A 15,320-nucleotide genomic window follows, 5' to 3' on the forward strand; every position below is an offset into this window, starting at 1 on the left:
TTATTATCAATGATGGAAACAGTTGTGTTGTTTAATATATTTTTTTGGAATACTTTTTTCAGGATTCATTGATGAGTAAAACGTTCACAGCATTTATTCATTAAAACAGCATGTATTCAAAATAAAAAAAACATTTCTAACAATATAAATCGTTACCATCACCTTTTATCAATAATTCTATTATTCTAAATAAATAGTTATTTTTAACTTTTTATTCATCAAATAATCCTGAAAAAAGTATCTCAGGTTATAAAAAAAAATATTAAGCAGCACAAATGTTTCCAACATTGATCATAAATCAGCATATTAGAATGATTTCTGAAGGATCATAAGACACCAAAGACTGGAGTACTTGCTGATGAAAATTCAGCTTTGCATCACAAAAATAAATTACATTTTAAAGTATATTAAAAAAGAGAACCATTATTTTAAATTGTAATAATATTTCATAATATTACTGTTTTTTTGTTGTTGTTTTTTTTGTTTTGTTTTTAACTGCAGGCTTGATGAGCATAAGAGACTTCTTTCAAAAACATTAAAAATAGTAACGTTTCCAAACTTTTGACTGGTACTGTGTATGTATGTGTGTATATATATATATATATGTATATATATATATATATATATATATATATATATATATATATATATATATATATATATATATATATATATATATTCAGATGCTTAAATTTCTTTACAAAAAGACTGATCCATATTTATGGAAACAGTTCTTACAACAGGAACAAATTTCCCGAAAAGTTTGCCAAAATGGGTGAATCATGTGTGTACTTTGAGGAGAAGGTACCGCCAGTGGTCTGACAGGAGGTTAACTGCACCGCAGATGAAGGTTAACTGCAGGTGGCTGCTGGGTTCTTGCCGTTTCTCAGGAAATAACACACCTTTGCCAGACTTCTCAAAACAAGATGCGTGAGTGACAGGGAGATACGTGTGATTCTTGATTTTGTATCAGCCAATGTTCCATCAGTTCACCAAGTTTAGCAGCATAGACTGAAAACATCGATTCTTGGGATTTAAGAATCAGTTCATCAAAATGAGAATCGATTAAATTTGAGAAATCAATTTTTTTTTTAATTAATTAGCACTCAAGTGCATATTAATTTAAGATTAATAGCCGAAACATAAATGTGATAGCCTATATTACAACGTTTTTCTGTACAGACAATGAAGAAAATGCAGAAGTGAACTTAAAAGAATGTGCTTGTTGCCTTAACAACAAATACACTGTCAGAAATGCAACAAATTAACCTCATACATATGAAACGACAAAATATTGACTAAATCTTACAGCCATTTTCACTAAAAGACACCGAATTTGACGTCAGTGGATCAGTTCTCTTAGCTTGCGCATTTGCATCTTTAGCATGTGTGGGTGTGTGTTTGATTCGCAAGCAATCTCAAGACTAATTTTCAAGGGAGAACAATTCATAAAATCATCAGAATGTTCAAACCAGATAGAAAAAATAATGAAAGAAGAAAATATGTTTCTTTTCTTTCAAAATGTTTCACAATACTTCAATCAGCTTAGCTCTGGCGTTGGCTGAAAGCACTTAGTAGCGTTTTTTCCCCCCTGATTCACAATGCATGCACAATGAACACTTGCACACTTCATTCCTCACACAGCGATACAGTTAATGGATCTCTTGATAATAGCATCTGCAGCAGGCATTAGCTGTCTCCGTTTTCAATATCTCCCTGATAAAAATTGTTTCCTCGATAAAGCAAAAACACCAATGCTGAGACGGAAGAGACATTTGAGCTTGAGGCAATGGGCCTGTAACGTTTTAGCAGCACTTTCAGATACAAAGTCCTAAATGACCTACATACTGGAAGTATGCTACACAAAAAATAAAGAAATAAAGAAATGAAATCATCTATTATTCATAAAGCAGAGACTCCCTTAAAATGGGAATTGGGGTATAAACTGAGTGCAGCACAACCAAAAAAACACCCGTATGAAAAAATCCTCCACATGTTTTTAAATTCCTAATGGAAACATTTGTACAGATACAGACAAGATGAAGCATATTTGTACATTTACCGTTTTCTTTTTGAACGTTAAAATACTTTTAACGACTATTCCTACGCTTTCCATGTTGCCTTGAGAAGTGTAAACACTGCTGCCATCAAGACATTTCTGTTCGTTTGAGAATCCCGACCTGCCCGACAACAATAACACTGGCTCAACCAATTAAAGGTGCTCTAAGCAATGTCACGCGTTTTTTAGGCCAAAACATTTTTTGTCACATACAGCAAACATCTCCTCACTATCCGCTAGCTGCCTGTTCCCTGAACATACTGTAAAAAAACGCGGTCTCTGTAGATAGCCCAGGCTCCACAAATGGCAAGAAAAACAAACTGGCCCAGCCTGGACCACGAAACATAACAAACAGTGTTCCAGCCAATAACCGACAAGAATGATTTGGGCGTGGGGGTTGGGGGGTTAGTGCGCGTGCACATGAAGGGGGGTGTGGGGAGGAGAGAGAAGCATGAAGAGGGAAGTTAGCTAGAGGAGAGATGTCCTAGACAACGACTAACGTTAAAAATTTATATTCTTGAGAATTTTGATATGGCCGACACGACCAAAGAGACGACGTTCCGATGAACAAATAACAAGAAGAGGGAAAAGGAGAAGGAACGTGTGAAGTCCAGTTTGGTTTTTGTAAATGGTTCATGACTGTTTCAGGAAGCACGGAAGGGAGGGGACGGGATGAGGTGAGGTGGAGGGAGGGTCGAGCTAGCCTCCGTTTTGTTTGACAATACTTTGAACGTCAACAAGAAGGGACTTCATCCAACATTGCTTAAAGCACCTTTCACCATACAGCCAATCATCATCCAGTTTGCAGAAATAATACACTTAGCCTAACCTTTACGCCAGAAATGTGCTTTATGATCGTATGGCCAGCGGGTGTACTTGCATTCGGTTATTAGTGACGGCAGATCAACTAAGCGACGTTGCATTTCAAAATGTATAATGTCGAAATTGAGTCTCCATCGATACGAAGTAGCCTAACGGTTTTAATTTAGAATATGTACTAATTGATTACTTATTTTGCATAATATTTTGCATACAAAAACTAATGAGTTAATCTAATTTCTTTCACTGGATAAATTGTTAATAAATAATAATAAGAGTAACAAATAAGAAGAAACGAATAATTAAACATTGAATACTAGAGCTGCACGATTCTGGATAAATTGGTACAAATTATAAAAAATTATAAAAAATAAAAATAAAGATCATGATTCTCAAAAGACAACTTAAACTAAATAACATGTGATTTAAACAAAATAAAAATATTAATGACTCACTCATAAAGACTTCACTTGTTGCTGAATGAATCTGCATTTTGAACGAATCTCTTGAATGATTCAATGACAAATGCACTTTTTTTGACAGTCACTTGTCGCCACCTACTGGTGTAATGATGTAATTGATACAATATTCATTTTCACTATTTTGATCTTAGACATCAGTGTTTATACCTGAACTACTTCTGTGATCATTTGAATTTTTTCTGTGATCGTACTTGTCAAAGATTTAACAGACGAAGCCGATCGTGTGTGTGTTTGAATCGAGATCGCATTCAACGATTAATTGTGCGGCTCTATCAAATGCATTGTTCTTTTATTAGCTGAAATATTTGGACATTCAGCACTGATATACAGATTGCTGTGAATACATGTTGGGTAAGTTCAAATGCTTAGTGTATAAGCTAAGCTATTAGGCTAATCGGGTAGGTGTATGCTATGCTAGAATGTAAGCTAATTAAAACTAAAATCGCATTAAAAAAATGTATGTAAAGATAATTAGTTGTATCACAGAGAGTACCCTGACAGAAAGTGCTATGTAACTTTACAGTTGTCAGAAGAAAGGAAGTCAAACAATTACTGTTTTCTTTTCACACAGCCCTATTCATAATGGTGTTTATCAAATAACATCAAATACAACAACAGAGAAAGAAAGTTCTGGATTCTTCTTCTCCAGTCGCCTAGAAAAATACTCATGGTTGTATCGGTGCATTCACGCCATGTCGTAATTACCATAATTATGAGTATGAGAACTCATAATTACAACTACTAAACTCGTAATTTTCTGAAAGCTCAGGCACCATTTCACCATTTCCATTTCAGCAGATTTCTTCTCAGTGCGATGATAAATGCAGCGTTCACACAGGTCAGAAAAATAAGATGGCAAACCTTTGTTGTCCTTGCTCTTCCGGAACACAAACACATAACAAAAAAAGTGATATTTTGCACAGATAATGTGAAGCATCATGTCCACAAATAGCGGTTGGATACGAGCCTGGATACTAGTTAAATTAGAAATTTAAAGTTGAGTTAAATGAGACACAGACAAACATAAGTGCTAATAACAGTAACAGTCGCAACTCCGACTTGAGGGGACCTGAATGGTACCATAGATTTTGAAGCCCAGAAAAACGCGTCATAAAAGTGATCCAAACACATCCAGGGGGTTAATAAAGGCCTTCTGAAGCGAAGCAATGCGTTTTTGTAAGAAAAAATATCCATATTTATAAGTTTATAAACTATAATCACTGGCTTCCAGTAACGTATGGATTACTTTTATGATGCGCTTTTTTGGGCTTCAAAATCTAATGTACCATTCACTCCCATTATAAATTGGAAGAGCCAGGACATTATTTAATATAACTCCGATAATGTTCATCTGAAAGAAGAAAGTCATAGGACGGCTTGAAGGGGAGAATATTATGGGATAATTCAATTTTGGGTGAACTAACCCTTTAACAAATGAAACCTAAATGCTGCTCGTATGAACTACAAACAAACTTCGTTTGTTCGTTTTGGCCTTATTGTGTTTAATATGACGTCACAGCATTCGTTCTTCGATTTCGTTAGAATTGTATCGTGGTTTTAAATTAGACAAAGGCTCTGACAGATGTGAATGCTTAAGATACATTTTAGATTGTGGAAAGGGTCAGGTTGAAAGGATACTTAACAAAACAAAGCAGATCCTACCGAACATGTCAATGCTTGACCTAGTCAGCACAGCTCGAGATGAGTGAGTTTCAGTGGCTCATTTGGAAACATGTTTGATGATAAATCATTTCCCTCTGAGTTGTCTTCCTTTCCTCTGGGCTGTCCTTGAAGGTGTTTTTCTTTGCTTTTCAGCCAGAGCGAACCGTGTAAGTCGTCTCTGAGGGGGTGTATATAATACTCGGGACCGTGCGCGTGACACTGTAGAAGAGTGAACGCGACTGCGCACCACTGCCATAAAATAAATAAACTCTCGGACAAAAATACTAGCTGATCCTCTCGGCCAGTCCTGGCACAGCTGAGGGAAATACGTTATTCCCAATTCCCATTCCCAAAGCGAACCTGGGAAGAGCGGTTTTTTTTTTCTTTCTTTTTTTTTTCTCATTTCTGCACAATGAGGATGCGCGTGCCAGTGTAACATCGAGCGCGCGCGCGTTTTAGAGGGTGTTGGCATTTAGTTAAAAAGAATAATAATTATCATTATAATTATAATAAAAAAGAAGAAGAAAAATAAATAGGACTGTCAATTGTTTACATTTATTTGTTTGTGATTATTAATTTTTTAAAAACGGTGATTTTTTTTCTGCCGATGTGAGTCCACAGTGCAGCATATCTACTACAGGCATAGCCTAATAATAATAAAAAACAAAAATATAATTAGAAACAGTTTATTGTAACTAATAAAAATGTGTAGGCCTGTCACAGATCTGATGACAAAATAGCCTTCTATAGTAACTCTGCAATACAAGAAAATCCTTTTTTTTCTTTTCTTTTCTTTTTTTCTCCTTTTCTCCAGGGCCCGGTATTAAATCAACAATGGCTTTAGTGTGAATCTCATGAATAATTATGCACCATTAATTATCATGACTTTGACAGAAAGAGCATGTTATGTCATGCATGCCGAACAATATACACGATAGTGGAGCAGAAATTTGTTTTATGTAAGAGATAAAGCCAATCAGAGAGTCTTGAGTATAGAGCTTCAGAAGTACATACTGTACCTCAGCGTTATTCTCAGCCGAAGAGCGTCAGCGCCCTCTGCCGGTGACAGCGATCGAGCCGAGCACAAACAAGTGAAGACAGGGGCATAAACAGGGGATTTGACACAACATTTATTGCATTCTTTACCATTCATATTGCCTCTGGCTTTTTGATGAACTACTTCAAATCACTGGATTCAACAATAATGCATAACTGCAACAGTAATATGCTAAGAGAAATGTAGCGTGCTTGAGGGGAAGAAAATTAAGTGATTAACATTGCTAATAATATTTATACTTAAATTGATTGTATTCTCATCAGATTAACAAGTATACAAATATGAATAACAATAATAATAAGCACATTTGGTGGCACCTTATTATAGCATTTATGGTAGCCTACTCATAGTTTATACATTGTTGAGTTAATCGTTTTATAGTTTGAATAATTGCTGAAAGGCTATTAAATAAAACACTATTTTAAAATATAGATATGTTGCAGAAGCTTGTTTGAACTACTAGTTTTTATTTTAAGCATTCGTACCATCAATGAAATAAACAGCAGATTCCCATTGTTATAACTATAAATTATTATGATTATTATTAGTACTGGGCAACAATTAATCGTGATTAATCGCATCCAAAATAAAAGTTTGTGTTTACATAATATGTACTTTATATAATTATTTGATATAAATACACACACATGCATGTATATGTACGGTGTATATATATATATATATATATATATATATATATATATATATATATATATATATATATATAATATAAATATATATATATATATATATATATATATATATAATATATATATATATATATATATATATATATATATATATATATATATATATATATATATATATATATATATAGCCTACACAGTACACACACATATATTATGTTAACACAGACTTTTATTTTGGATGCGATTAATCGTTGCCAGGCACTATGTAACAAAACCACTGTAATGTAAAGTGATTTATAATTACCGACTGTGCTGGGCTGGTCCCTTTGTTTACTTTAAAGACACTGGCCCTTTAAGAGACACACGTCACACAAAGGACCGGAAGAGACATGTGGAGCTGCAACCATCAACACATGAAGCCTTAAACCATCATTAAACTGCTTCTGATTCCTGCACAGATGAGTCTGAAATGACGCTGCTGCTTTAAAGCGCTTCAGCACCGTTTAAGGGCACGTCTCGGCTATTCAACACAAGATAATTTTAGTCCAAAGAGCGAGTCAGACAGCTAAATATATTACAGTAAGTACGTTACCGCAGTGATGCATACTGGCCGTGTTTCAAACCCCAGTGCGCCGCCTACATAGACAACACCACAGGCGCCTTTCTCTCTGCCACACAGGCCGTTATAGGATTTGCTTGTGTTTATTGTGTCCTCCAGGGTAAAACTTAGACATTAAATTAAAAGTAATAATAACAATAAATACAATAAAAAGAGAAAAATGAAGAATATGATTTTTTTTTTTGAAAATGCTTATAGAATTAGGAATAATTAGGAATTAAGTATTGTTCATAAAGTGTAATTTATGGTAATTGCTTTTTGTATGTTATATGAATTAGATTTACACTACATGACACACACACACACACACACACACACACACATCATATATATATATATATATATATATATATATATATATATATATATATATATATATATATATAACCAAAAGCTTAAATTGGAGACGCCTTACATTAGCATTCATGTTGCTGTGTAGTTTTATGAATTGCTGTGTTAATAGTTTTAGTTTAAATTATTGCTGAAAAGCTATTAAATAACCTACAATATTTTTAAATATAGATATGTTGCAGAAACTAGTTTGAACTGCTAGATTTCATTTTTTAATGTCGTTTTTATTTATTTATTACAAAATATATATTTTTAATGCTATTTTAAATGTATGTTTAATGCTATTTAATGTTGTCATTATTAATTATTGTTGTTGTTTTTGTCATAACAACACAGCAAAATATAACTAAATATAAAATGATTTTAAATATTAAAGACAATAAAATTAGCATTTGAAAAACTATATAATGAATACAATAAAAAAATCAGATTTTCATTTTATATTTTCTAAAATATATTGGTTACACTTTACAATGAGGTTCATTAGTTAATGTATTAACTAACATGAACTAACAATGAGCAATACATTTGTTACAGTATTTATTAATCTTTGTTAATATTAGTTAATAAAAATACAGCTGTTCATAATAGGCTATACAGTACTTATAACAATGCTCTTGATCAACAACACGGATCCGCCTCTTTGTGAAGTTGAGCTGTATGTTCTCATCACAGTCATGAGCGCTGAAGCCTTGAGCTGCACTATAAAGTCACCCGTCGCGCTGCAGATTGGAGACGCTGTATCTGATTCATCTCGCCCTGGCGTCTACATAACAGACATCACCCTCGCCGAGCCTGCGAACGTGAGTGTCCCTCACAGTACATCACTTCAGAAAGGTTACAGGTATTGATTGACCAGCATGGGTTTATCAATGCCCGATATCTATCTATTATGACATCAAGGTATATCCCTTTTTTGTGCTTGTGTCTAGATTCAGGAGATCTCTTTCAAGAACTACTACACCGCATATCTGACGGTCCGTTTGCTGCGCAGAGAGGAGGGTTCTGCTAAGTGGGTCACTTGTTTGAGAAACTACTGCCTCATGGCTAATCCACACGCTGAGGCCGGGTCACATGACTATTTCTCCGTCTACAGACAACAGGTAGGACCAGGCCACTGAGAGGGAACGAGAAATCAAAACATCATTTGGAAAAGAGCAGCGTGAACATTCTGCTAAACTTCTGCTTTTGTAGAATAAAAGTCCCTTTGTGGGGGTTTGAACCTTCAACCTTTTGGATCTTTAAGCACTACACCACCAATGCGCCGAAAAGATTTCGTTTTTCCGAAACAATAATCCAGTATTTATTCATATTTATTTAATAATCAACACTCAAAAATAATAAAGTATAATTGTATAGCTTATAAACATTTAAATACATGAAGCAATTTGTCATGCCTCAATAAAGACTGTCAAAACGACTTTTATTGTTTGAGTTTCGTAATAAAATTGACAGAATTTGAAAGCTGAGACTTTGTTTCATATCTAAAGTAACAAAGATTGTTACGATTATTGGATGGCACTAATAATGTTTGGTGAAGTTTTGTTCACGCATCAACAGAAAACAGAACAGGCTAAAAGATCTCGGGTTATCAGAATAAAGATCAATTAAAATTTAGAAATCGATGTTGTCAACTTCCTTGCGTCCACACATGACATGTTTACCGGTTATCTTATTGTGTGCATGAAATTATGGAAGCTTCTTTCCACCACGAAATAAACGATAAATAAGGTCATTGCGACTTTTTATCTGACTTTATTTCTCGCAATTCAGAGTTTATTATCTCACAATTAAGAAAGAAACTCTGAACTGCGAGAAATCGTCATAATTGCGAGATATAAACTCTCAATTGCGAGAAATAAACTCAGAATTACGAGAAATAAACTCAGAATTACGAGAGATATAAACTCACAATTGTGAGAAATAAAGTCAGGTTGTGAGATATAAACTCAAAATTACGAGAAATAAAGTAAAGCAAGATATAAACTCCCGATTCTATTTCTCACAATTACTAGTTTGTCTCACAAGCCTTTATTTCTCGCAATGTTGACTTTATTTCTCGTAATTGCAAATCTGTATCTCGCAATCTGACTTAATTACTTGCAATCTGACTTTATTTCTTGCAATTCTGACTTCATTTCTCGTAATTCTGACTTTAATTTTTCGCAATTGTGACTATAACTTGCAATCTGACTCTTTCTCGCAATTACTAGTTTGTCTCGCAATTCTGACTTTATTTCTCACAATATTTTGTTTATTTCTTGCAATTCTGAGTTTGTCTCGCAATTCTGACTATATTTCTCGCAATTATGAGTTTGTCTCGCAATGCTGACTTTATTTCTCGTAATTGCAAATCTGTATCTCGCAATTTTACTTTATTTCTCGCTATGAGTTTGTCTCGCAATCTGACTTTATTTCTCGCAATTCTGACTTAATGTCTCGAAATCTGACTTTATTTCTCGCAATTCTGACTTAATTCGCTTAACTCGCTATTTTTCATAATTGTGACTTTATTTTTCGCAATTGTGAGTTTATAACTTGCAATCTGACTCTTTCTCGCAATTACTAGTTTGTCTCGCAATTCTGACTTTATTTCTCACAATATTTTGTTTATTTCTTGCAATTATGAGTTTATTTCTCACAATTCTGACTATTTCTCGCAATTATGAGTTTGTCTCGCAATGCTGACTTAATTTCTCGAAATCGGACTTTATTTCTCGCAATTCTGACTTCATTTCTCCAAATCTGACTTTATTTCTCGCAATTCTGACTTAATCTCTCGAAATCGGACTTTATTTTTCGCAATTGTGACCATTTCTCACAATTCTATATATTCTACTATATTTCTTGCAATGGCGAGTTTATTTCTCGCAATAGCAAGTATATCTCGCAATTTTGCACCTTTATAGATTACGAATTCTTCAAATTGTGCATGTATGACAATTTACTCATTTCAAATAGCTGTATATGCCATAATTACTGCTTTTGCAAGCAAGCAAAAGATGTGATATTTGTAATCTTTTTAAATAATGTCCTCTGTGACAACACCAGCAATTGTGTCCGCAGGATATCTTCAGTTTTTCAATTAAAAAACCCTAACCGTTTTGTCAGCCATCCCAGCATAATCGCAGCAGCTCGGAGAACATTTTGTTTGTCATCACGGTGATTTGGCCCATTTGTGGCTCTCCGGGGATCTGATGTCCCGGTCTTTGATCTGTGAGTTGCCTGTAATGACTGCTTTAATGTATTGAGATCAGGCTCCCTCGACGCTTTTCAGCTCCGTTTCAAAGACATGAAGATATTAGATGCGAGTCCTCAAGTGAACTCTCAGATGATTGGACGCGAAGCTCTGCGCTGTATGGACACCTTTAGTGTCATCAAATGAAATTTGCATTGAAAATCCCACCTGGGACGCCACATAGCTCTCACCCCATCTGCCATAATCTGTATAAGCCATTTGCTTTTTTTATGTCAACTGGCAGTGGAATGATAAATAAGTCTTTATTAAGAAAGGTAGAAATATTTAAAACAATGTCCTTGTGGGTCTTTATAATTACAAGGACATGTCTTCACTTATGGTTTCTTACTGTGAATGTAAAAGAATTAGTCCACTCAAAAATGAAAATGCTGTCATCATTTTACTCCAAAACCTGACTTTCTCTCTACTGTGGAAGACAAAAGATATATATATATATATTTTTTAAGAAAACCCTTGCTGCTTTTTTTCATATATTTAAAATCAATTGGGCTGTCAAGATCTAAAATGACCATAGAGAAGACATAAGTCTAATATAGACTATTTTATAATGTGTTTATATGTTAGCTGAAACTTCAACTATATATATATATATAATGTGTGTGTGTGTGTGTGTGTTTGCTGTTAATGGGTTTGGAATGACATTATTTGTAATAATTACAATTACATGATTTATAATGGCAAATTTTTCACTTTGTTGTGAACTAGCACAAGTGGTTTAAAGAGGTAAAGAGTGGCGGTGTGTGGCATTTGCATGGTTTCTCTGGAGACGGCCTTCAAAATCTCTTTAAATCTCTGAGAAAACAAGCAGATAACTTGCCAGTCTTTGCAGCCTTGGTTTACTCCTCTGCATAAGTAACTTATAAAAAAGCGACACAGTTTTGCAGATTACTACATGAAACCGTCTCTTTTATCAGGTTTTCATTCTGTCTAGTTAATTAAGGCTTGGAAAACGCACATCCTTAGTGTCTAAATTCCGACGTTCATTCTTAATTTAACCTTTGTTTCTTTGATGGCTGCATGAAAGAGACCCAGAGCTCTCCCAACTTTGTGTCACTTCTGGCTGAGATCTTTTCTTCTCTATATGGGTCTTCGCAGATGCTGACGGAGCCTGATAACGTGACGACAGTTAGACTCATCTCGCGACAGCCCTCCTCAGTGTGGCACAGTTTCAGCATTGAGGAAATTAACATTTACCCCTGTGTAAAAGAGGTAACTATGTGGAATAAATGGTCATTTGTGACATATAATTAATCACTTAATATATATACAATACTGTGCAAAAGTCTTAGGCATGTTAATATCAACTGGATTTAGTTTGTCTCAGTTTTTTTCAGAAATCTCACTGGATTATTACAATTAATGGCAAAAAGAATGTTTGGAAATGTAAACTGATATTTCCTACTGACACACTACAGCAAAATATATAAATAACTGATTTAAAACCTTTTTTTTTATTTTAATTTTAATTTTTTTTATGGGATATTAACATGCCTAAGACTTTTGCACAGTACTGTGTATATATATATATATACAGTGATCTTTACCACCCTTTGAAAACCTTGAGCCGAAACGAGTAGTAGATGTAACATTACAAAACATGAACTACTTTTTCATGAACAGTACAATAAATATTTTTCTGTGAATTTTGTTTTTCATTTGTTTGGTGTGGTTTTTTTGTTGTTGCTTTTGTATGGAGTTTGTTTTATATGCTTTTGTTTTGCTTGTTTGTTTTGATATGCTTTGGTTTTGGTTTGTTTGAAGTTTGTTTTTGATCTATTTTTTATTTTTATTTTTATTATTTAGATTCAATCAAAACCTTTTATTTTAAAACAAAACCTACAGAGTTGTTCAGTTTTTTTTCTTTTTTTTTTCTTTTTTCTGGACAGTTCGTTTTAATTTTGTTTGCTTTTCTGTTTTTGTTTGGAGTTTGTTTTGTTTGCTTGGTTTTTGGTTTGTTTGTGTATGTTTGTGTCTGTCCAGGACTCAAGAGCTAGATGTCCCTGGCTGGATTTGTTTTAGCTTTGTTTTTGTCATTGTTGTTTTCTTTTTTGTATTATTATTTTTTATTTGCTTTTTTTTTAAAAGAAGCTGTATTTTACCAAAACGTCACCAGTGGACAATATGTTTCTGCTTGGTTTTGTTTCATTTTGTATTTGTGTTTGTTTGGAGTTTTATTTATATATTCATTATTTATTTTATTGCTTGGCTTTTTGTTTTATTTACACAGTTGCTCAGTCCATGTGTTATTTATGTCTTTCCAGTACCCAAATCCATCTTTTAATTTTTTTTTTTGCTTGGTTTGGCAGTATTGTACCAAACCTTGTTCAGTGGTTGTGTTGTTTTCGTCTGTCCAGGACTCGGAGCGAGATGTTCCTGCCTGGTTATCCACTCTCACACCTGTTGAGGAGCCTCTTGATTTGAATGTGAGTATTGTGTGTCTTATAATTTGTTGTATAATGCACAACAGTTGTCATCTAATGAATATTGAAAATCTTGTTGTTTAACGGCATATACAATGCTCCCTTTAAAGACTGCTAATGTAATTTCATTTAGCAGCACACAAGCGTTTATGCAGCTCTGAGGTGTTAATTAACAATTTTGCTTAAGAACAGAACGAAAAGATAATTACGGAAATGCATGAAACTCTCAGGTTGTCGTTTTTCAATCGCTGAGCATTGTGGACGTATCACAACTCCCAGTCCCCATTTATCTGTCATTTGCATTAGAAATGTAAAATGCTTGTTTGAAAGTGTCTCTATAGCTTTATCAATGAAGGCTTAACTTAATGTTTATTTAAACAGTTTCACCACCTGAGAAGCAGAAGAAGTAATCATAATTCATAATTTGTGGATTTGCCTCTAGTATTCCATTATGCTTTTTTTACATGTTCAACTTTCTCTAGTGTGTAATGTTGCTGTTTGAGCATGACAATGTCTGCAAAGTTACAAAGTCCCTCCAGCGGGAGTTATTCTCTATATCAGTGTCACTGGTTCTGAAGTCCTTGAAATGCCTTCATTGTAGTCCTGACTTTTCTTCTGGGAATGAACACGTCACAATATTTCTCATTTAAACAATTCATATGCTAAATAAAGGGGCGGGCCTGGTTGAGTTAGTTAGTAGTGTGGGGGCGGGAGAGTTTTCAAACACCTTTGAAGCGGTTGACCAATCACAACACACTGATCCAGCCGACCAATTAGAGCACACTATGATTTTCAGAAGGAGGGGCTTCAGAGATCGAATTAATGCTAGATGTTTTACTATAAATTACAGACATGACATCTGAGGACTATTTCTAATTTTGCTTTATTTCCAGATTCAATCATAGGCTCGTCGTTACGTACTAGAGCACGGTCGTACATGCAAACTCTTCAAAAACACTGCTTTAAATTTCTTGACAAACTAAAAGACGTAAATTACATTTGTATGTATTCTAAATAAAAGATAAAGATTGTCCTGAATGTCATCTTGCTTATTTTGCTCAAGATAAGGATTTATTAAGTCCACATGTCATGAAAACCAGAAACTCTGCTTCCAACCACACAACTTTGCGATGCTGTTAGCGAATGTTCGTTGGAACGATGTTTTCGGGAAACACCGACTCGTTGAACTATGCTGATAACGACGGATCTTGCGAACATAGTTGGCTAACGATGCTTTCGGGAAACACAGCCCAGAGCGTTACTGGCAGACTGGGAAGAGAGGAGCTGCAACAATGGAGAATATGTGAAAAATTAATGAACATTCAAGCATGAAAACATGTTCTAGAGCCCAAAAACAAAATCAAGACTTTGTAAGAGGGCATAATAGGTCCTCTTTAAAAACCCATATTTGTCTACCACCAGTAACACAATCACCATTTAGACCAAGACTCTACAACATTAAATGCAAGAGATTTTTTTTGTGATGAATACTTTTATGTGAAAATGAGTGATACACACTCTTTATATATACATCTTACAATAATAATTATTCTCCTCTCTATGGCAATACTTTACTGCCACTTGCTGGTCAAAACTGAATCTGCGACTGCACTCCACAAATACCAAGATTTTTCCCTTTTTTTTTTCTTTAAAAATAAATAAATAAATTATTTTGGTTTGTTTTCCTCGTTTGTGTTCTACATAAAGCAAAAATGTGAAACGTTTGAAACGACGTCAGGTGTCTGGTGCATTATACCTTTAATAATGCGTGTGTGTGTGTGTGTGTGTGTGTGTGTGTGTGTGTGTGTGTGTGTGTGTGTTGCTCAGGGACTTCCTGATCCAGAGACGGTGTCCTCCAGCATTCAGCAGATGTGGGCGCTCACTGAGATCATGCAGGCGAGCCAGACTGCGGCTTCCATCGGACGCTTCGACGTGAGTCACG

The 15,320-nt window shown here is 34.5% G+C and overlaps 1 protein-coding gene across 3 annotated transcripts in view; it reads left to right on the forward strand.

Annotated features, from left to right (window-relative positions):
- Positions 1–15,320, forward strand: part of nicn1 (nicolin 1) — a 39,252-nt gene that overhangs the window by 22,088 nt on the left and 1,844 nt on the right. The window contains exons 1-6 of one of the 3 annotated variants that reach the window (XM_082137939.1): positions 7,081–7,325; positions 8,351–8,502; positions 8,632–8,802; positions 12,054–12,167; positions 13,313–13,381; positions 15,206–15,310. In XM_082137939.1, the coding sequence (XP_081994065.1) occupies positions 8,377–8,502; positions 8,632–8,802; positions 12,054–12,167; positions 13,313–13,381; positions 15,206–15,310 (585 nt within the window). In that variant the 5' untranslated portion in view covers positions 7,081–7,325; positions 8,351–8,376. Of the gene's footprint in view, positions 1–7,080; positions 7,326–8,350; positions 8,503–8,631; positions 8,803–12,053; positions 12,168–13,312; positions 13,382–15,205; positions 15,311–15,320 lie in introns of those variants that run through there. The other 2 variants (XM_082137937.1, XM_082137938.1) reach the window with 2 other exon arrangements.

The sequence above is a fragment of the Leuciscus leuciscus genome (assembly GCF_965113295.1).
Source record: "Leuciscus leuciscus genome assembly, chromosome: 15".
In the NCBI taxonomy this organism is placed as follows: Eukaryota; Metazoa; Chordata; class Actinopteri; order Cypriniformes; family Leuciscidae; genus Leuciscus; species Leuciscus leuciscus.